Source organism: Phascolarctos cinereus, unplaced genomic scaffold (genome assembly GCF_003287225.1).
Source record: "Phascolarctos cinereus isolate Bilbo 61053 unplaced genomic scaffold, phaCin_HiC Scaffold_726;HRSCAF=1367, whole genome shotgun sequence".
NCBI lineage: Eukaryota > Metazoa > Chordata > Mammalia > Diprotodontia > Phascolarctidae > Phascolarctos > Phascolarctos cinereus.
Window position 1 is genome coordinate 419,671,663 of NW_027556098.1, and position 20,350 is coordinate 419,692,012.

The 20,350-nt window shown below is 55.8% G+C and overlaps 3 protein-coding genes across 14 annotated transcripts; 1 reads left to right on the forward strand and 2 right to left on the reverse strand.

Moving 5' to 3' along the window:
* Positions 1–69: 69 nt before the first annotated feature.
* On the forward strand, positions 70–7,263 carry NOSIP (nitric oxide synthase interacting protein). Of its 5 annotated transcripts, none has more exons than XM_021003347.2 (9): positions 70–154; positions 4,410–4,480; positions 4,638–4,743; positions 5,371–5,452; positions 5,563–5,716; positions 5,811–5,935; positions 6,040–6,230; positions 6,314–6,422; positions 6,516–7,263. In XM_021003347.2, exons 2-9 carry the CDS (start codon positions 4,411–4,413, stop codon positions 6,585–6,587), a joined length of 909 nt encoding a protein of 302 aa, XP_020859006.1. In that variant the 5' UTR covers positions 70–154; position 4,410; the 3' UTR covers positions 6,588–7,263. The 5 variants fall into 5 exon arrangements, with proteins under 5 accessions (XP_020859006.1, XP_020859009.1, XP_020859007.1 ...); XM_021003350.2 differs by having other exon boundaries at positions 6,043–6,230; XM_021003348.2 differs by lacking the exon at positions 70–154 and adding an exon at positions 1,711–2,004.
* RCN3 (reticulocalbin 3) lies at positions 6,760–12,292 on the reverse strand. Of its 2 annotated transcripts, none has more exons than XM_021003346.2 (7): positions 12,187–12,292; positions 10,280–10,523; positions 9,316–9,518; positions 8,176–8,348; positions 7,898–7,958; positions 7,594–7,796; positions 6,760–7,507 (listed from the first exon to the last, which is right to left on the reverse strand). In XM_021003346.2, exons 2-7 carry the CDS (start codon positions 10,519–10,521, stop codon positions 7,400–7,402), a joined length of 990 nt encoding a protein of 329 aa, XP_020859005.1. In that variant the 5' UTR covers positions 10,522–10,523; positions 12,187–12,292; the 3' UTR covers positions 6,760–7,399. The 2 variants fall into 2 exon arrangements, with proteins under 2 accessions (XP_020859005.1, XP_020859004.1); XM_021003345.2 differs by having other exon boundaries at positions 8,164–8,348.
* A 550-nt stretch (positions 12,293–12,842) lies between these two features.
* On the reverse strand, positions 12,843–17,939 carry FCGRT (Fc gamma receptor and transporter). Of its 7 annotated transcripts, none has more exons than XM_021003342.2 (7): positions 17,917–17,939; positions 15,252–15,344; positions 14,782–15,027; positions 14,419–14,694; positions 13,535–13,813; positions 13,311–13,436; positions 12,843–13,183 (listed from the first exon to the last, which is right to left on the reverse strand). In XM_021003342.2, exons 2-7 carry the CDS (start codon positions 15,334–15,336, stop codon positions 13,098–13,100), a joined length of 1,098 nt encoding a protein of 365 aa, XP_020859001.1. In that variant the 5' UTR covers positions 15,337–15,344; positions 17,917–17,939; the 3' UTR covers positions 12,843–13,097. The 7 variants fall into 7 exon arrangements, with proteins under 7 accessions (XP_020859001.1, XP_020859003.1, XP_020858997.1 ...); XM_021003344.2 differs by lacking the exon at positions 17,917–17,939 and adding an exon at positions 16,233–16,676; XM_021003338.1 differs by lacking the exon at positions 17,917–17,939 and adding an exon at positions 16,251–16,359.
* Positions 17,940–20,350: the final 2,411 nt, after the last annotated feature.

The window sequence follows — 20,350 nt, forward strand, 5'->3', positions numbered from 1 at the left end:
CCGGGAGCGGCGGAAGTGGGCGGCACAGTCGGAGGGGCGGGCCTTAGTGCCGCCTCACTTCCTGTTCGTTGTTGACGCAGGGAGCGTGGCTGTGCTGTTGTGAGAGCGGCGTTACCCAAGGGCTTCTGTTCGGGCTTGGAGATCCCAGGCCGAGGTGAGCCGAGCGCCCAAGGCTTTCTCGGTGCTTGGAGATCTCCGGCGGGGGCGGGGGCTTGGAGCAGCCCCCAGCTCTGTCCTCCGTCCGGCCCACATCCCGCTGTAGCGTCGGCTTCTTTGGGCCATCAGCCCTGGAGGGATGGGGGGCGGGGGGATGGAGTTTGACAGGCTGGGGGCGGGGGAGACAGCTGGAAGAGGGACAATGGGCAGGGGGACTGGCGGCGGGGGAGTGTGGGACGGCTGGAGGAGGAGCTGCGGGGCAGTTGGAGAAGGGGTGGTGGGCAGATGGAGCTGGGGCCGAGGGCATAAATTTGAGGGTCCCTGAGAGAGGGAAACCCCAGAGGAAAGAACTAGGAGCAGTAGAGATGGCAGAGGGATTGGGATCAGGAGAAGCTTCTTGGTAATCTCTGCCTGGGCTGGCACTTGAGGAACATCCTTGTAATGCCTGCTCCCAGGAGCCTGAGGCGTGTGAACCCCTGTGGAGTAAGAGGCCCGGGCACCAGTTTGCCTAAGGAGAGGAGAACCCAGGTCAGAATGCTCCTGTAGCCATCAGTAACAGGGTCAAGCCCATGAGTGGCTCCCACATTTTCAGTCTGGATGAGATGGGAAACCCAATTTAAAAAAAATAAGTAGGGGCAGCTAGGTGGCACAGTGGATAGAGAACCAGCCCTGAAGTCAGGAGGACCTGAGTTCAAATCCAGCTTCAGACCAAACATTTGAGACTTCCTAGCTGTGTGACCCTGGACAAGTCACTTAACCCCAATTGCCTTAAAAAAAATAAGCAAACAAAAAACAAGTGCTGGTTCAACCTATCCTAGTGTGGAATGGTCTGCTTAGGAAGTAGTGAGCTCCCTGTCACTCGAGGTCTTCAAACAAAGCCCACTGAGCCACCCCCTTTAGTTGTTCAGTCGTGTCCAACTCTCCCTGACCTCATTTGGGGTTTTCTTGGCAAAGATACTGGAGTGTTTGCCATTTCCTTCTCCAGCTCATTTAATAGGTGAGAAAACTGAGGCCAACAGGGTTAAATGACTTACCTGGGGTCACACAGCTGGTGTCCAGATTTGAAGTCAGGAAGATGAGATCTTAGGGGACTGAAAATCAGTAAGAATAAATAATGTGATTTCCTAGTGTTCTTCAATCCTAGGCTTCATTCATTCTTTTATAAACACTTGTTACATCCTTGCTCTGTGCTCAGTGATAGGAGACAGAATGTTTATATGAGACAGGATCCCTTCCCTCACACTTCACACTTTGAAGTGTGGCACACACCGCCATGCCTTAGGGGCGTCAGATCATGGTAAAACCATGTTCTCTGCAAGATCTGAGAGGCTGAGGAGCCCTTTGGGGGGAGGTGATGTTTGACTTGAGCTTTCCCAGAACCTCTGAGGCTCTGATTTGGAAAGGGTTTCAATGGCCAGCGGGGCCAGTGTAGAGCTTAAATAGAATCCCTGCGTCCTCTGCTTGAGGATCTGCGAGGACGGGGAGCCTGCCACCTCCCAAGGAGTCCCAGCCCACTCCTGAATAGGAAGTGTTTCTTACCATGGGGCCAAAATTGGCATCAAACAGCTTCCTCCCCGCCCTCCAGCCCCTCCCCCGCTGGTGCTGCCCTCTGCAGCCAAGGAAGCCAGATCTCATGGGCTTTTCTACACGGTAGCCCTTCGCATCCTTGAAAGTAGCTGTTGTCCACCCCCAGTGCCTTCAGCTAATCCTCACGTGCCTGTGTGCCTTGGTGGCTAGAGCCCTGAGTCCAAGCCAGGAAGACCTAGGTGACAGCAGTTTGGCCCTGGGCAGCTTTCCATCTGTCTTGGCAGCCCTCTTCTGGCCACTCTCCAGCCTGTGAAGGCGTTGGTGAGATGCCGGCAGGGAAAGAGGGAAGAGGCGGAACAAAGACGAGGAAGAGTTTAGTGGGGAGGGAGGCCGAGGCTCTGTGTGGGGGAAGGGGAGGAGGAGATCAGCTAAGACGCTGAGGTTGGAAGAGACCAGTTTTTAGAGGGCTTGTTACAGAGAGGAGAGGAAGTCCAGGAGCACCCTCAGAGGGCCATTGCCAGCCGGGGGTCCGGTCATCTGGACCAGAAGGGGAAGCCAGCTCCCTCCCAAGGCTGCCCACTCCACTTGGGCTAGGCTCTCACTGCAGGGGAACTTGGGCCATGGAAATGTGCCTCTTAGCTCTCCATGGAGAAACCCTTACCTCTCTAGAGCCTGACAGTCTTTGAGACAGAGACCTTGGAGGTCTCTTCCTTTCCCAGATGAGGAAACTGAGGCACACAGGGGAAGTGACTCAGCCAAAGTCACATGGCTAGTAACTGGCAAAGGCTGGATTTGATCGAAAGGGCCTGAGATTGCCATTTCAGCATTTGCCTCACACGCAGCCCAGGGTGCCTTAGGAAGTGGAGACTGAGGGAGCCCAAAAATCAAACTGATCCTGCCCTCATGGAGCTTACAGTCTGTTGGGGGGAACAGTGTGAATGTCTGCACTCAATACTAGGTCACAGAGGATCAGAAAAGGCTTCACTTGAGCTGGGCCTTGCTGGTGGCCAGGGATGCCTGAAGGGAGAGAAAGCATTCCCAGCGTGAGGGCCTGGCTGTGCAAAGGCTTGGAGATAGGATGCCTTATGTGAGCTGCGATCCAGCCCTAGCCCCTAAGTCATCTTCTGGCTGAACTGTGGCCTCTGTTTCCTTGGCCTCGGCCTGCTGGACCGAGGGAGGATCACACCTGGACTGGAGGCCATTCCTGAGCAGAGCCTGGAATGGAAGGGAAAGGGAAGGTGTTCTGGCCCAGGAGTGGCCATGGGGAACACACCAGGAAACTCAAGGCCAGTCCCAAAGAGGTGTATTTGGGGGCCAGGGGATGCCACAAAGGGAGCCTGGGCTGAGAGTTGTTTCTTGGGAAACCCCAAAGGGTTCCTTCGCAGAGATGGAATAAGGACAGAGCTAGGCATGAAAGAAGGTGCCTGTGGCCAGAGAGTGGGACAAAGAAGGCCGTCGGACTGCGGGTGCCTGTAATGGGGAGGTGAGGGAGTGACAAGCTATAGTGCAGGGTATTGGGGACATGGGAGAGACAGCGTGGGGGAAAGACAGGTTAGTGTGGATCACACTGACCAAGGCCTACCTGCATGTTCAGCATGCAGAGACGAAGGCCTTGGGGCTCAGACTAGAAAGAGATTCAGGTGAGAGACATTTATTAAGTGCCTGTTGTATCAGTGGGCTTATTATCTGCACAGAAGAGGTGGTTGACTAGTGCAAGAGTAGATAGAGAAAAGGGGGCAGCTGGGTGGCACAGTAAATAGAGCACCGGCCTTGGAGTCAGGAAGACCTGAGTTCAAATGCGGCCTCAGACGCTTGACACTTACTAGCTGTGTGACCCTGGGTGAGTCACTTAACCCCAATTGCCTAACCAGAAAAAAACAGCCAGAGTAGATAGAGAAAAGGTGGAAAGGAAGAGCCTTGGGCAGACAACCCAAAGCTTGGCAGTGGTCAGAGAGGTGGGAGGAAAAGCAGGAGCCCTTGGTGTCCTGGCAGCCAAGAGAGGAGGAGGATGCTGCACGAAAGGACCTGGGAGGAGCCTTTGAGCCTGGGGCTAAGGAGCTTAGTGGTGGCCATGAGGGCCGGGGCCAGAAGAAGCAGAGCCCTGCGGTGCCTGGGGCCTCGAGCAGCTTGGCAGGACCGGGGCTTTGGTGCTGCCCGCCTCCTCTTTATTGGCTTTGTCTGCAGCAGAGACTGTTTGCTGCTTTCAATCCCCAGGGCCTTTTGTATCCACAGCACATAGTAGGCACTTAATGCTTCTTGAATTGAATGTTGGAGAACATACTAGAAGACCATGTCAAAAAAAGGTCCCCCCAGGGGCAGCTAGGTGGCACAGTGGATAGCAAACTGGCCCTAGAGTCAGGAGGACCTGAGTTCAAATGCGGTCTCAGACATAACACTAGCAGTGGGACCATGGGAAGTCACTTAACCCCATTGCCTTGTCGCCTAAGCAGACTTAGGAGGAGGAGCAGCAGATTTGTGACTGAGTGAAGCCACGCAGCCTGATGGGCAGAGCTGAGCTAGAGTGGGCCCAGCTGCCCCTGCAGGGAGCCCTGTCTCCTCCCCAGAGCCTTGCAAGTGCCTGTCAGCCCCATTGTAGGGGGAATTCTTAGGAAGGAAGCCAAAATGGCCTTGGAGACCCTTCGAACACAGAAAATCTGGCATGGTCTTCCCTCTGCTCTGGTCCCACTCTGCAGCGTCCAGGCTCAGCCTCTTCTCTTTTCCCCCAGGATGACACGTCACGGGAAGAACTGTACGGCAGGCGCCGTGTACACATACCACGAGAAGAAAAAAGACACTGGTAATGTCCATGGAGGTGGGGGCCTTCTCGGGGCCTCCCCGTGGAGCTCCTCGTCTTCCTTTCACTCAGCCTCTGCCTCCGCTGCTCAGGCTGTCAGGTCTGGGGTTCTGTGTGCTCATTGGGCCCACCATCCCCATCTCTCGCTCTCCCCTGCCAGCGGCCTCGGGCTATGGAACTCAGAATGTGCGACTGAGTCGGGATGCCGTCAAGGACTTTGACTGCTGCTGCCTCTCCCTGCAGCCCTGTCACGACCCTGTGGTCACGTGAGCCGGGGAGGGGGTGGGTCTCTGGTTCTTGTCTCTGTCCTGCTCCTGCCAGCGACCCCAGCACCCCACACAGCAGGCAGTTAAGACGAGGTCCTCCTTTGCCCAGGCCATCCTCTGTACCCAGAATGTACTTCCTCCTTCGCTTGGCTCCACCCTCTAGGTGCTTACATTCTGCTGGGGTGTGCAGAGATGGGCAGGGATGGCAAACAGCTGAAGAAATCAGGAAGACCTCTTGCAGGAGGTGGCCCTTGAGTTCAGCCTTGTGAGGAGGGAGCCAGTGCACCGAGTTGGGTGGATGGGGAGCGGGGAGGGGCCCCAGCACCCCAGGTGTGTCAATGCTGTCCCTGTTGGTGCTCCCTAGGCTGTGGGGCCTGGGCCCTTGTCTCTGTTAAATTGCAAGCTCACTGAGGCCCTGCCTGTGTTGGTATCTGGTGGGTATTCCCTGCATATGTCAAGTTGGATCAGTGTTGGATGGAGGAGGGGTGCACACACACACACACACACAATCGCTTGAGCATCTCTGCATCTACCCTGCTCTTTATTGGTGCCTCTGTATGTGGCTGCTGGGTCTCCGGGGACATCTCCTATTTCTGTGGTGACCCTGCACCCCCATGTGCCTTGCAGTCCTGACGGCTTCCTATATGAGCGCGAAGCAATCCTGGAGTACATCCTGCACCAGAAGCGCGAGATCGCCCGGCAGATGAAGGTGAAGGGACCCCTGAAGGCAGGAAGGAAGGGGAGACCTGAAGGGCCTAGAGGGGAAGGAGTCCCCAAGAGCAACAGGACTGATGTTTCTCCTCCTGCCCCACCCACCAGGCCTATGAAAAGCAGCGAGGCGCCCAGCAGGAGGAACGGCGGGAGCTAAGCCGGGCCGCTGCCCAGGACCAGCTTCGGGGCTTCCTGGAGAAGGAAGCAGCTATTGTCAGCCGGCCCCTCAACCCTTTCACTCCTCGAGAAGGTGCCAGCCCAGGTGAGGAAGGGGCACAGGGCCCCCCACATGCTTCCTGCCCAGCAGAGCAGAGTTCCTCTGAACCCCACTAAGATCGGTTTTCTGCTCACCCCAGGGGATCCCCAGCCAGGACCCAACTCAGCCCCCGAGGCCGGGGACAAGGAGAAGGCAAAGGAGTTACCCAGTTTCTGGATCCCATCGCTGACCCCTGAAGCCAAGGCCACCAAGCTGGAGAAGCCGGTGAGAGGACCCTGTCCCCTGCTGACCCCAGGGCCTGGGGAGCCCCATAACCCCCTCCTCTGAGCCCACTTCACCTGTGTGCGTGTGTGTGTGTGTGTCGGAAGCAGTCACGCATCGTGAAGTGCCCGATGTCAGGGAAACCCTTGCGCCTGTCGGACCTCATCTCTGTGCGCTTCATGCCTGTGGATGGCTCCGTGGACAGGGTGGGGCTGATCACTCGGAGCGAGCGCTACGTCTGCGCAGTAACGCGGGACAGCCTGAGCAACTCCACCCCCTGCGCTGTGCTTCGGCCTTCGTGAGTTCGGGGCTCATGGGGCCGAGGAGGGCAGAGAGGCCTGCGAGCCAGGCCTCACCAGCCTGCCCTCCCTCCTTTCCCAGGGGGGCTGTGGTGACTGTGGAGTGTGTGGAGCGTTTGATTCGCAAAGACATGGTGGATCCCATCAGTGGGGATCCACTCACAGACAAGGACATCATTCTGCTACAGAGGGTAAGAGGCCCACCCTAGCCCCTTCTCCCTGTCTCCCCATTGCCCCTCTGTCCTCCTGATGACTCATCACCCCGTGTTTGTCCTCTTCCCTAGGGCGGCACTGGCTTTGCAGGTTCTGGAGTGCAGCTGGAGGCCAAGAAGTCTCGCCCTGTAATGCAGGCCTGAAGGGGCCCGGTGGGGGCTGGGGGGTGGGGTGGCTCGTTCTCGATGGAGCCAGTGGATAATAAATGTGTTGGCTTCCGGTTCCCTGGCACCAGTGTGAGGGGTTGGGCACCCAGGCATCCCACTGCCTGCCCATCTCTGGGACCCCCCCTAGGATAGGTCAGACACCAGGAACTTGAGGCCTTGGCTTTTATTGCAGCCCCTCCCTCCCACCCATCCTCTGGGGTCGGAACGTGGGCTCTGAGGTCCGGAGGGAGGAGATGAGGAAAATCAGTACTTCTGCCGGCTTGGGGCTCAGATTTTCTGCACTCTTGCATTTGGGGGCCCCAGTGCTGATCCTAATGCTGAAGGCCAGGCCTTCAGGGGCTCTGGCTTGTGACTGCGAAAGGCTCGGTGAAGCTGGGCCCCCATGTATGCCCAGAAAAGGTCCAGAGAGGAAATGTATCCAGGGGATCCACAGAAGATGCTCAAGAGCCTTCAGTTATGACTCCTAGGCCCTAGGGCTGTGTGAAGGTGGGGCCCAACGTTCTCTACCAGGAATCCTGGGGCTCCCTGGCTTGAGTTCAGGCGAGCCCCAAGCAGGGTTGTGGCTAGAAGGGCCCTGGGCCATAGCCCATGGGGTTTGTTTGCCCTCTCTATCTTCACTCCCTGTTTCATAAATGAGGTTTTGCTGACTATATGTATGATGGGTATTTCTGCCATCTCGGTGCAGGGTGAGGGCAGGAGGAGTATTTGTTAAGTACTGGCTGGAGTCAATTGGTGCTGGGGGCTGGAGGCCAGGGGCCAGGGATCAGAGCCCCTCCACAGCAGCGTGCTCAGAGCTCATCATGGTGCCGTGTCAGGTCCTCACCGTAGTTGGTGGCCTGGCTACCCACAAACATGTTCCAGTTCCCCAGGATCTCCTGTTTGCTCAGGCGTCCATCCTGTGGGGAGGTTTGGTCTGGCATCAGGTCCTGATGCTGCCAGGCCCTGGCAGCACCCCCCACTGGCCTCCCCAGTGGCTCCCTACCTTATCAGTGTCACTTTCCTGCAGCAAGTGATTGGCCTCCACCAGTGGCTGGTCCTGGGCCGGGGGCAGCACCCAGTGCCCCACCTCATGACCATCCAGGTGCCCATCCCCGTTCAGGTCCCGGAAGTCTCGAAACTGCTGCCGCTCTGTCTGCACCCAGGCAGGTTCCTCACCTCCCTCTGCCTCTGGGGAGTACAGGTCCGCTGGGCATGTCGGGAGACAGATGAAGGATGTCAGCATCCCGCCAGGACAGGGCAGGGCATCCCTTCCTGCCACTCACTCCCCATGGTGGCAGTCCCCTCACCTATATACTCCTCCACTTGCACATAACCATCTCCATTCTTGTCCAAATCCTCCAGGGTCTCCTGGGGGAAGAGAAGCCAGGCTTAGGGGGCTTTGGGTCATAGGGGCTGGAAAGCCCTTGAGAGGCCACCTAGCAGGGTGCAGCCCCCTTAAAGGTGAGGAATCGGGCCCTGAGAAGTGACCTGATTGGCCCAGGGGTCTTCCCAGGCAGCATCTGGGACCAAGAGGGAGAATGAGGTAGGGTGGGGTGGAGAGAAAGTGCAGTGCCTGCATCCTCACAGCAATCACGGTATCTCGCATGTGGGGGAACTCCTCTGGGTGCAGGAAGGCTGTGAACTCCTCCCTGGTGGCCTGCAAATCCCCATCTTGGTCAGCTGCCCGGAATCGCCTCTCATCTCGAGCCAGCAGCTTCTTATACGTCTCTGCATCCTCCACATCGGAGAACTCTTCTCCTGGGATGAGGGGGGACAGGGGAGAGGACTGAGGCAGGGCTTCCAGGCCCCCCTCCCTGGGAATGCCAACAAGGCAGCTACCAGGCCAGGGAGGAAGCCTCAACTAGCAGGCTCCAAAGGCCGGGCCATGGACTGTGACTCGAGGGAGAGACCCATCACAGGAGGGCTGAATGGAAGCTGGGAGCGCGTGTGGAGGGAAGAGGGGGAATGGAAGGGAACCCAGTCGGGAGAAAAAGGATAGCAGGAAGCAATGATCAGAATCCCCGGCCCTGGAGACCGGGAGGAGGAGGCGATTAAGACAAAAGCTAGTTTGGGCAAGTGGGAGACAGTCTGGGGCAGTACCATGTCTACAGGTGCTAGATCAGGAATCTGATCACCTCTCCCTCATTTCATGGAGTAACCTGAGGGCTCCCCTCTTTGTGGCCAAAGGGAGTGGGTAAAACTGTGGCCAAAACAGTCAGTCAGGAAAAGGGGTCAAAGCCTGTGGGCACCCTGGCCAGCCGTGCCTGTCTGTCTCAGGAGAGGCTTTGTTGTATGAAGCACACCTTGTAATCTCATCAAGAGACCGGGTGAGGGGGCACTCCTCAGGGGATACTGTCATTGAACCCCATTCCATGAATCTCAAATGAAATCACAGACAACACACGTCAAGCAAGCCAGAAAGGAGGCAATGACTGACCCTGGTCACACAACACTCAAGGGCAATCACTTCCCGACCCTGCCTGCTGAAGGTGCCTTCCTGAAAGAGGAGGGTCAGGAGGAAGGAGGCCTGGAGCAGAGACCACAGAACCAGGATGGAGGTGGGGGGGGGGGAATAAGCCCATCCCCCCAGCTGAGAGGAGAGGACAGCAGGTGGAGAGAGATTAGGCCAAGAGGCAGGAGCAGCCTGGGTCACTCAGTGGAGCGGCTGGCTGGTACGGGGTCAGAGAGTGCCAGCAGGATGAAGGGCTTGGACTCCTCGCTTTACCAGGCTGGTAGTGACCATAGGTGATGTTGCGCAATTCCCCCCAGCCCACACGGCCGTCTCGGTCAGTATCGTAGGTGTCCCACGCAGCTGTAACTGAGTCACGGATGTGCCGTTGCTGAGTATGAGAAATCCAGGCCCGGAGTTCATCTAGCGACACCCAGCCATCAGCATCTCCATCGCGATCCATTCGGTCTACAATCCGCCTGCAGCAGGGTGCGATGGGGGGACGGTAAGAGGGTCACAAGTACCTTCAGAGGGGACAGGGACGTGGAATAACTAGCTCCCTAGTAGAATGGAAGTTCCTTGAGGACAGGGACTCTTCTCTTCGGATGGGTATTCACAGTGGCTGGACCTGACTGCTTGTTGATTGAATGACTGACTTTGGTGGCCACCTCACTAAGTCCCACCCCCCCAAGCCAAACGGTCATACAGCATGTGCTTGAAAGGGGCAGAGAAGAAGACAGGGAGGGGGCGGCACCCCCAGTCTGCCTAGGTAGCCTGCTCTACTTTTAGACAGCCCTCATTGCTAAAAAGTTTTCCAGACAGAACCTAAATCTGCCTCCCTGTAACTCCCTCCCTTTCCCTCCAGGCCCTCCCTCCCTAACCCCGCCCCACCCCACCCCCATTGCTGCCCTCCAGGCCAATCCTTCTCTCCCCATGACAACCCTTCCAGATTCTGGAGAACAGATCGCACAGCTGCCCTCCCCACCCCCACAACCCTGTTCCCCAGACTTCCCTAGGGTAAACAGCCCATGTTTCTTCTACTATTCCTTATATGGCAGGAGATGCTAACTTCCCCACCCCCACAACATCCATCCCATCCAGGAGTTTGGGATAGGAGGAACCAACATAGACCTGAACTAGGTCGGGGACACACACACACACACACACACATACACACACACACACACACACACTCTCTCTCTCTCTCTCTCTCTCTCTCTGTCTCGCGCGCTCCTCATACCCTAGCCGGGCTTTGCTCTCCTCTGGGCTGAGCTGGTCAAACTCCCGAGCTGCCTCCCGGCCCAGGAAGGCCTCGTGGTCAAATTGGAAATCTCCATGGGCATCATCGTGCTTGGCCTCACTCAGTGGGGCCTGCTGGTGCACCCGGCTTGAGAGAGGGACCCCAGTATCTGGGGGGGGCTTGCCCCATGCCCCTTTGCCCAGGCCTAGCCCCAGCAACAGCAGTGACCACAGCCACGTCATCCCTGAAGGAGAGAGGTCAAGAAAGCCTGAGCACAGAGCCCTAGGACAGACAGGGTGATGAGTGGCAAAAAGGAAGTGGAACAGGGTTCAGAAACAGCAAATGGGCCAAAGTGGGGGGTGGGGATGCAGGGAGAGAATGAGCGTGAGACAGATGGGGACCACCGAGGGACCAAAGGAGGAGGTGATCCAGGAGTGGCAAAGGGTCAGGTGGGTCACGGGGCTGGGCAATGGGGAGTGGTTTATGGGATGGGGGGGGAACAAAGACAGATGGCGGATGAGTGGGAGGGGTCACAAAAATTATACAGAGAAGAGATGGATAGTGGGCAGAGACACCAAGAGTGACACAGAGGTGACCTGGGAGGTACATAGGAAAGGGGTGGTGATCAAAGGGCAGTAAAGCAAACAGGTGTAGCTAGGTCAAAAATAGGAGAAGTGAGCTGGGGCTAGAGATGGGCTAAAAAGGGGATGGTAAACACAGAGAGAATGGGAGGAAGGGAAGATGTAGGATCAGACATGAGGAAATGGATAAGGATTTAGGGCCAGATGACGAGACAGTGGTGTTGGTGGAAGGATGGAGAAGGAAATACTGGGAAGGGGGGGAATGGCAGTCAGAAGGGAGAGCTGGAAATTGGGGGAGCTGGAAGAGCTAGGGAAAGGTGAAGATGGGGAAGGAGATGGTTCAGGCTTCTGAAAGGGGGTTGTACAAAATGGGGCTTTGGTGGGCAGAGAGAAAGGAGGATTGGGACAGGATGCAATAGATAGGGGTTGGAAGGTTGGGAGGGGTTAGGGTACAGAAAGTTACAGATAGAACCATGGGAGGGCAGAAAGGGTGGAGGATAGGCAAACAGGAAGGAGTTGGGATACAGAGTGGAGTGGGAGGATCCATAGAATGGGAAGAGGGGAGTGGGGACAGAAGAGCTGGGGGGGGTGGACTAGGGGACATAGAGGAGCTGGAGGACAGAGCTCAGGGATGGCAGGTTAGGAAACAGGTCAGGAACCCACGATGGGGCAGGGGCACATAGTGGGAGCTGGGGGATGGGTCTGAGGGCACAGAGAGGGTATGGGCCATGGGGGTGGCACAGAGAGAGAATCAGGGGACAAAGGCACAGATAGGAGTTGGAGGTTGAGTTGAGGGGATCACAAAAATTAGAGGATGAGGTGGGGCACAGAATAGTAGGTAGAGTCAAAAGGAGGAATGGGGGATGGCACAGGAGACAAAGAAGTTAGGATAGGGGCACATCGAGTGGACTGAGGGCCCATTAGAGGGGCTGGGGCAAGGGGCACAGAAGTGCTGAGGGATGGGGGACAAAGAGCAGTTGCAGGATAGGAGCACAATGTTGCAAGGATTACAAAGAAAGGACAGGAGAGTGTGTTGGGGGACTGTGAGAGAGACGGGGATGGGGGTGTCACAGAGTAGAGCTGGGGACCGGAGAACAGAGGAGTTGGAAATTGGGGCCCAGAGAGGATGGAGGGCGGGTTGGGGGTACAGAGAGGGACTGAGGGCGGGTTGGGGGCCAGAGAGAGGATGGAGGACAGGTTGGGGGCCCAGAGAAGGGCTGGGGCACCGAGAGGAGCTAGAGGATTGGGGATGCAGAGAGGGGCTGCCTGGAGGACTGAATTGAGGTAGGGTGGGGTGCAGGGCCCCGCGCTCCAGTTGGTCCTCACCACCCCGTCCCGTCCTGTCCAGTCCCGTCCCTAGGCGCTGGCTCAGAGGCAGCCCCACTCCCAGCTCCCTCCTTTCATCCCCCCCGCCGGGATCGCAGGCTCCTCGTAGCCCCGCCCCCCGGCCAATCCCGATGCGCATGCCCTAGGCGGGGGCGGGGCCTTTCCCTTCTAGAGTGCTCATTGGGTTCACGGCGCCACGTCCACATGGCAGGAGCCGAGGGGTGGGGTCCGCTTGGAGTGCCCCCCCTCCCCTTCCCGAGCTCGGGCTGGGGCGGGGCCCATTCCCCAGCCGCCGGTAGGTTCACCAGGCCTGCGGAACGCTTAGGAAACTACAGCTCCCAGCAGCCCAGGGGCCCGGGGCGCTGCAGGGGCTTCAGAGCACGGCCGGTAGGTGGGACAGACAGAACTCGGTGGGGAGCCCTGGAGCCCCGTCCCCGCCCCGCCCCCAGCGCTGAGCAATCACTGCAGCAGCTGCAGCCGCAGCCACAACTGCGCCAGCAACAGCAAATGAGATGCTGGTTAGACGCTGGGAAGGACTTCCCCGGAGGAGAAGGACGCTCCTTCCTGGTTCAAGGACCGCTCCATCCCTTCCCCCATAACGTGAATCCCCACCCTGCCACCCCCAAACAGCATCTGGAAGAAAAGGACACAGCGGAGACCTGGACCCAACAATATCTTGTTTTGTTTGGGAGAGTATATCAACATTTCTGTCCTGTCAGAGGTGAAATCCAGGAGGGCTGCCTGGAATGGGCCAGGGGTGGGGAGGGGGCGGGAAGCAGGGTCGAGAAGAAAATATTCCATCCGGGCATCACACAGCACCCAGACACAACCCCCAGCAAAGGCGGAAAAGGTACATAAACCCCGGGTTGGGGGTGGGGGGGTCGGCAGCAGACAGGCAGGACACCCAGCTCTTAGGGGCTGGAGTCCTGGGCAGAGCCTGGGGCTGAGAGCAGGGACCCCACGTCGTCTGCTGCACGCTGCCGGAAAATCCATGGAGCTGAGATGGGGAAGAGAGAGAAAAGAAGGTACCGGGATGAGAGGGAGAGGCTCGGGGGCGCTCTCGGCCACTGTCAGTCTCTCCTCTGTTTCTCCTGGCCCCAGCGGGGTTCTGGACCACGGCTTACCTGGGCGTCCTTCTCTCTTCCGGTAGATCACCACCCAAGCCACCACGGCTACCAGGGACGCCAGGAAAAGCAAGGAGCCTGCCACCAGGCTGACTCTTATGGGGAGGGGTAGTCCGCCAGACGCCTCTGCGGGGTGGGGGAAGGCTTGTATCAGTGGCCACACAAAGTGCTTAAGAAATACTGAGTGATGGGATCCTGTGGCCCTAGAAGACCTCTGCTCTTACCGAAGTTCACAGTGATGGCCCTGGCCAGTGCAGGGTGTTGGACCATGCAGCTGTAGAGCGCTTCATCCCCAAAGGGGACCATCAGAGTGCCCCGGGAATGAAAGGCACCATCCCCGTTGGGCCATGGCTCCACTCCCTTTGCGTGCTCTGACTCTGGCTTCCCCTCCCGAAGGAAGGTCAACTTCAGTTCGGGTGGGAAGAAGGAGAAGGCCTGGCAAGTGAGAGTGGACCAGGTGGACCCTGGCCCGACGTGGCCTCCAACTCGCACCTCTGGGGCCTCTAAGGGAAAATGGGCTCAGATCAATGGCACCCCGCAAGACCAGCCCCCAGATCACCTGAGTGACATGGGGCAAGTGACTTCCCCACTCTGGGTCTTCAGCGAAGACGTTGCAATTAAGGTCTCTACAGAGCAGCCAAGTGGCGCCCTAGTGCATAGAGTGCCCAGGCCTGGAGTTAGGAAGACTCAAATCCGGCTTCAGACAATTTCTAGCTGTGTGACCCTGGGCAAGTCACTTAACCCTGTTGGCCTCAGTTTCCTCATCTATAAAATGAGCTTCCAGTATGTTTGGCAAGAAAACCTTAAACAGGGTCACTAAGAGTCAGACACGACTGAAATGACTGAACGACATCTCTGTGATGCAGCCTCCCAGAATCTGGGACCTCCCCCAGGGGAGCCTCACTGTCCCTGGTCCACCTCTTCTTTGCCTACACAAGGGAAGGTTTAGACTCCGTCCCTGATCTGATACTGGCACTGGGCATCAGAATCCCGCTCCTTCCTTCTTCTCTGGCCTGGGTAGGAGACACGCCTTGGAGTCCACTGACTTAGGGTGACTTCTGACAGCTCTGTTGCCTTGTCCTAGCCCTCATACCAGCTGCTCACGTACCTTTCCACTGGAAGTTGCCCCGGCCTTTCTCCAGGTGACTTTTGAGTTTCTCGGGGCAGGTGATGAGCAGGAATTCTGCGTCCTTCTCTGCCCGCTGGCTCTCATTGGCCCAGTTTTTCTTCACATTCTGGGCCTCCACAGTGTCTCCCACCCAAACTCTGTGCACAGGGTCAAAGGTCAAGAGGTCCGCCCCATCCAGGGCATATCGAGCAGTATGTTGAGATGAGTTGTCGGTTTTCAGTTGGCAGCCCACCAGGCCCTGAAAAGTGTGGGCCCCTGGGGGAGGTCCCAGATTAGGATGTGAGAGAGGGAGCCCCCCCCTTTCCAGGAGCCCCCTCCAGCCCAGCATCCATCCAACCTCACCCTGCTTCTTAGAGAGCCTCAAGGCTTCCTGCAGCAACCGTTCTTGGGTTTTCAGGTACCATGTCTCCTTCTCCCAAAACCAGGGTTCCTGAGGCTCCCAGCGCCAGGCCCCCCAGGGCTCAGCATTGCCACCAGAGTTATAGGTCAGGAAGAGCTGGGGACCCAGCCACCCTGAGGCCCAGAACTTCGGGGTCCCCTGAGGGGCAACTGACACTGCAGTGAGCTGGTAGAACAAGGACGGTGCCTCTGCAGGTCCGAGCCCAGGCCACAAGGATGGATGCAGGCAATCACAGAAGGCCAGGCAGACCAGCATGGGGGAGAAACACAGGGAGAGAAAACAAACAGGAATGGCCAGGAGAAACAGGAGAGGGGGGAGGGACACTGTGAGCACGGTGCCTTTGATGATCCCCCAGGCCTGCCACCCTAAGCTCCCAACCCAAGGCTCCAGGTCCCCTCCCCTTCTCCCTCACCTGCACTCAGCACTCTCAGCCCTGGCAGGAACAGCAACAGTAGTAGCAGGGGGAGACCCTGGGGCTTGGAAGAGGGCCTACCCATTCTGAGACCTGAAGAGAGAAACTGAGTCACAGACACTACAGGGACCGGGATACTGGGCTACCTGACCCCAACCAGTGAAGCTCATCAGAAATGGGAGAGAGTTCTGCCACTGCCCCGGGACTCCTGCCAGTGATAGCTACTAAAGAAATAACAATGAAGCCCCCGACCCCTCACGGGGACCTTCAGGTACCTCGGTCCTACCCACCTCCCAAGTCCTATCCACTAAGGGAACTCGATGTTCTCTCTAACCCGCGCCCTCCCTTTTCCACTTACCCCAGAGGATCCAAGAGCCCCGGCCACGCCCCTAAAGGACCAAACTTTCTAGGCCGTCTGCCCCCCAATTCCTGAGGGCCCCAGACTTGTCCCTCCTGCTCGAGGCACCCCGGGTTCCCGTCCCCTCCAGGCACTCCAATGTCCGCCTCCAGCCCCGGGTACCTCCCGGGCTCCCCGGCCCGGCCTGCCCCGCTCACACTGGCCTGGGACTCCCGTGACTGACCTCGGTCAGTTCTACTGCATCCTGCCTTCTTCCCCCACGCCCAGCCCACCCTGGCGGGAGTTTCGGCCTCCCCTCGCTTCCGTTCTACCCCAGCTCCATCTGCGCCGTGCACCCCCCGCCTCCATTCCGGGAATGTCCCCTGGCCCACTTCCCCTCTAGGAGTGGGCGGAGACAGGGCGAAAATTGTCCAGCCGGCCCGGGGCAACCGCCCTGTCACTTCTAAGGTCCCGTGCAGCGGAGAGGAGCCGAGGTCCAGAGAGGGGCAACCATCTGCCCAAGGTCACACAGAGAGCCTAGCCAAACGGGCTGTCAGCCCTGGGCCGTTCTCTGCTTCCTGCCCGTCCCTTAGTAGCTCTCCGGGGTTGGTTCAAGGAGTGGGTGTGGCTGTGTCTGTCCTTACGTTCATCTGTCTGTATACCTGTCTGTGTGTGGATCTGTATGCTTTTTCCTGGGGGGGTGAGAGGGAGGAGAGAGCCCAGATAACTAAGGAGGGGAAGGGGCTGGGCTTCCATCGGGATCCGCCCCCTCAGTTGCCCCCGGGGTGGGGGGTGGGGTCTGAACTCCGGAGGTAAATAATAAGCCTCCAGGGGAGGGGCAGCAGCAGCAACTGCGGAAACACCTGCTGGGAGGAGCCTCCGGAGCTCCCAGGATATCCAGCTCCCTCTCGGGTTCCGGCTAGTGCTGGGGACAGGCGAGATTCGGGGGAAGAATCGACCTCCGCTGGACACAGAAGGGGCCCCAGGCCTGAGGCTGGGCACTGAGAGCCCTCCTTTCTCTTTGCTGGTGACTCCGTCAGAGGGGGGCTCCTCCAAGGGGACTGTCCTAGCCTTTTTCTGTAGGCCCAGTGCTTAACCCAGTGCCTGGTATGTAGTTGGTGCTTAATAAATGCTTTATCAACTGACTGACTGACTCATCAGGTCACACAACTTTAATTTTCATTTCTATATGAGAACCCCCCCCCTCCATCTCTGGTCCTACTCTCTCTTGAACTCCAGCCCCATATCATCAATTCCAGTGGACATTTTGAACCTGGTGCTGACCCAGCAAAATTCTCAGGCTCTTCTAAAACAGAAGAAAATGTGACAGGGAAATAATTAACAAAAGAAACCACAATACAGTAGGACATAGATAATGTTAATATGTGGTTTTCTAAATCAGTAAGCTGGGGCAGAGATGCATATGTACTACGGTTTATTGCATCCCTTTCTGTTTGAGCTTTACCGTCACTGCTATAGGCACCGAAAACCCAGCATGTCCAACGCAGACCTCATCATGTGTCCCCAAAATTGGCCTGTCTTCCAAACTCTCCTCTTTTTTCTTAAGTTATCACCATCTTCATCTTCCCCATCACCATGGTGCAAAACCTCAGTGTCACCCTCTACTCCTCACTTATCCACTTAGCCATTCTTTTGCCAAATCTCCACATCTCTGGCACCACTACATTCTCTTCACTCACACAATCACCGCCCTAACTCAGCCTCTGGGTACCCTTTCCCCTTCCCCTCATAGAGACAGCTCCACTGGGCAGTGGATTAGTGCTGAACTTGGAGTCAGGAAGACCTGAATTCAAATCCAGCCTCAGACACTTATTAGCGGTGTGACCTGGGGCAAGTCACTTACCTTCTGCCTCAGTTTCCTCAACTATAAAATGGGAATAATAACAGCACCCACCTCCCAGGGTTGTCATGAGGATCAAATGAGTTCTAAAGTGCTTAGCACAGTGCCTGGCACATAGTAAGTGCTTAATAAATGTTTCTTCCTTTCCCATTCATCTTCTAATTGGTCTCCTTGCCTCAGATATCTCTCTTCTCCCATCCCTCTCAATGCCAAAGAGATTTTCCTAAAACACAAATCTAACCTCCAGTGACTCCCTCTTCCCTCTAGAGTACAATAGGAAACCTCTGGTTGCCATTTAAAATCTTTTACAACCTGGCCCAAACCTACCTGTCAATGTTCTTCCCCTTCCCTCCCCTTTCTGAATACTCCAGTCCAGCCAAATAGACCCCACCTCCGCCCATGACCCTCCACCTCCTTCTCCATGCCTCCCCATTCTCCCTCTGGCCTGGAATGCTCTTCCTTCTCACCTCTGCTTCTTTCAAAACCCAGGTCCAGCTTCACCTGCTGCAGGAGATATCTCCTGCACAGCTGGAGAGGACCTCAGAGGCTCCTGGTCTGACTCGATCCTGTGCGATCTTGACTACAATCCACCCTACAGGGAATCATCCCAGCCTTTCTTAGAAAAGCTCCAGTTACAGGAAGCTCACTACCTTTGCAGACAACCCATCCCACTGGAGGACAGCTGTGACCATCAGGAACTTCTTTCTTTTCTTTTCTCCCTTTTTTTGCTTAATCAGTAAGACTCAAATCTGCCTCCTTGCAGCTTCTCCCCAATGCCCCATCATCCTTCCCCATGGACAAATGGAATAAATCCGACTTTTTCCACATCACAGCCCTTCCCAAAGTTGAACTCAGCAATCGTTGGAACATTTAGGGGGTCCTACCCCAAGGCTTCTCTTCTCCAGAGGAAACATGTCCAGTGGCTTCAACCATTCCTTGTATTGCCCTGATTGCAGGCTGGGAGAAAAGAGTGGTACAGTGCAAAGACTCTTCAATGTCCTTGAGCCATAGCTCCCAGAACTCCAGTACAAACATTGCACAGGAAGTGTAACCAGGGAAGGGTACACTGGGATTGTCACCTCCTTGACCTGAATACTGTGCCTTTCTGAAGTCCAAGATCGCATGACCTTCCTCAGCTGCCGTGTCTTAGTATTGAATTATACTGAGCCTGTGGTCCACTAAGAGCCGCAGATCTTTTTTTCTTATGACCTGCTGTCTAGCCTCTCTGATCTTATACTTGGGAAATGGAATTTTTTAAACCAAGGGTAAGACTTTGTGTTGACTTTGTTAATTGATAAATTGGTGATCCCACTGAAGAGGGTGCTCCCTCCAAAGGTGCAGAGGGAACCCCCCCCAATCTCATCTCATCCTCCGTATGTTGTGCCCATGCCCTTCCATACTTTCACCAAGGTTCCACCCAACGTTCTGCAGGTCTGCCTCTATTTCTCTTCCACCAATGAAAACTCTGGGCTCTTCATCAGTGATCAGTCGCTGTGTAACTGTCCCACATCCTTTTCCAGTTAGATATACTCTAGACACAAGTATTACTACACTCTTTTCCTGTATAATTTCTCCTTAAAGATTTGTTTCCTCATACTCACACCCACCATGTACTATAATTACTGAAAAAAAAATTGTAGGCTACGTATCCACACAGGAAAAACCAAGTGAAGACTGCCTACTGTCCAAAGTAGAACGTGGGGGCAGCTAGGTGGCGCAGTGGATAGACCACCAGCCCTCAAGTCAGAAGGACCTGAGTTCAAATCTGGCCTCAAACCAAACACTTGACACTTACTAGCTGTGTGACCCTGGGCAAGTCACTTAACCCCCCCCAAAAGAATCAAAGTAGGATGTGTTGTTGATAGATACTATGTAGTGCTCATCTATAGGATAGGTCATAACTTAGGACAGACACCTCAAACGGATGATATGCTGGGTCTGGAATTGAATAGGAGGAAGAGAATGCCTTTGAAGTGCCTTTGGGAAATTACATAGTGTTTCTTAAGACAAAATAGGATTAGTCTAGCATTGTGCCTTTTAATTTTGAAATTGTTATTGATGACATTTGCCCCTGTAGCCCCCTTGCCCCATTGGTGAGTTCTTCCCAGAACCTCCATCTGAGGAAGGGCTCAGACTAACCGTATTTCATTCTCTGGACTTCACTATCATCCCCTTCCCTCAGCATCTCTCTTTCCACCCCTTTGCATTTCCTTGCCCCATTAGAATGTAAGCTCTTTGGGGCAGCGAGGTGGCACAGTGGATAGAGCACCGGCCCTGGATTCAGGAGGACCTGAGCTCAAATCCCTCGTCAGACACATAACACTTACTTAGCTGTATGGCTCTGGGCAAGTCACTTAACCCCAGTTGCCTTGCAAAAAAATAAAAGAGGGGGCAGCTAGGTGGTGTTGTGGATAGAGCGCCTGCCCCGAAGTCAGGAGGACCTGAGTTCAAATCCAGCCTCAGACCAAACACTTGACATTTGCTAGCTGTGTGACTCTGGGCAAGTCACTTAACCTCAATTGCCTAAAAATTAAAAAAAAATGAAAAAAAAAGAAGAAAAGAATGTAAGCTCTTTGAGGTCAGAAATTGTCTTTCTTTTTGTTTGTGTTTGAATCAGAGGCACTTAACATTATGCCTGATATACAGCAAGTACTTAATAAATGCTTCTTCACCTGATTTTTGGGTTTCAGACCACAGTCATTTCTTGATCTCTCTCCCCTCAGTCGACACCCCCACCCCTACTTTGCGACAAAGGAAAACTGTTCGGCAGAACTGACACAGAGAACGGATCTGCTACTGTATGCAACATTCAGCACCCACAGACCCCAACCATCCTATAGAGTGGAAGACATCCTCTGTTGTCTGTAAATCAATAATTGATTCTGCCTTTAGTTAGAGTTC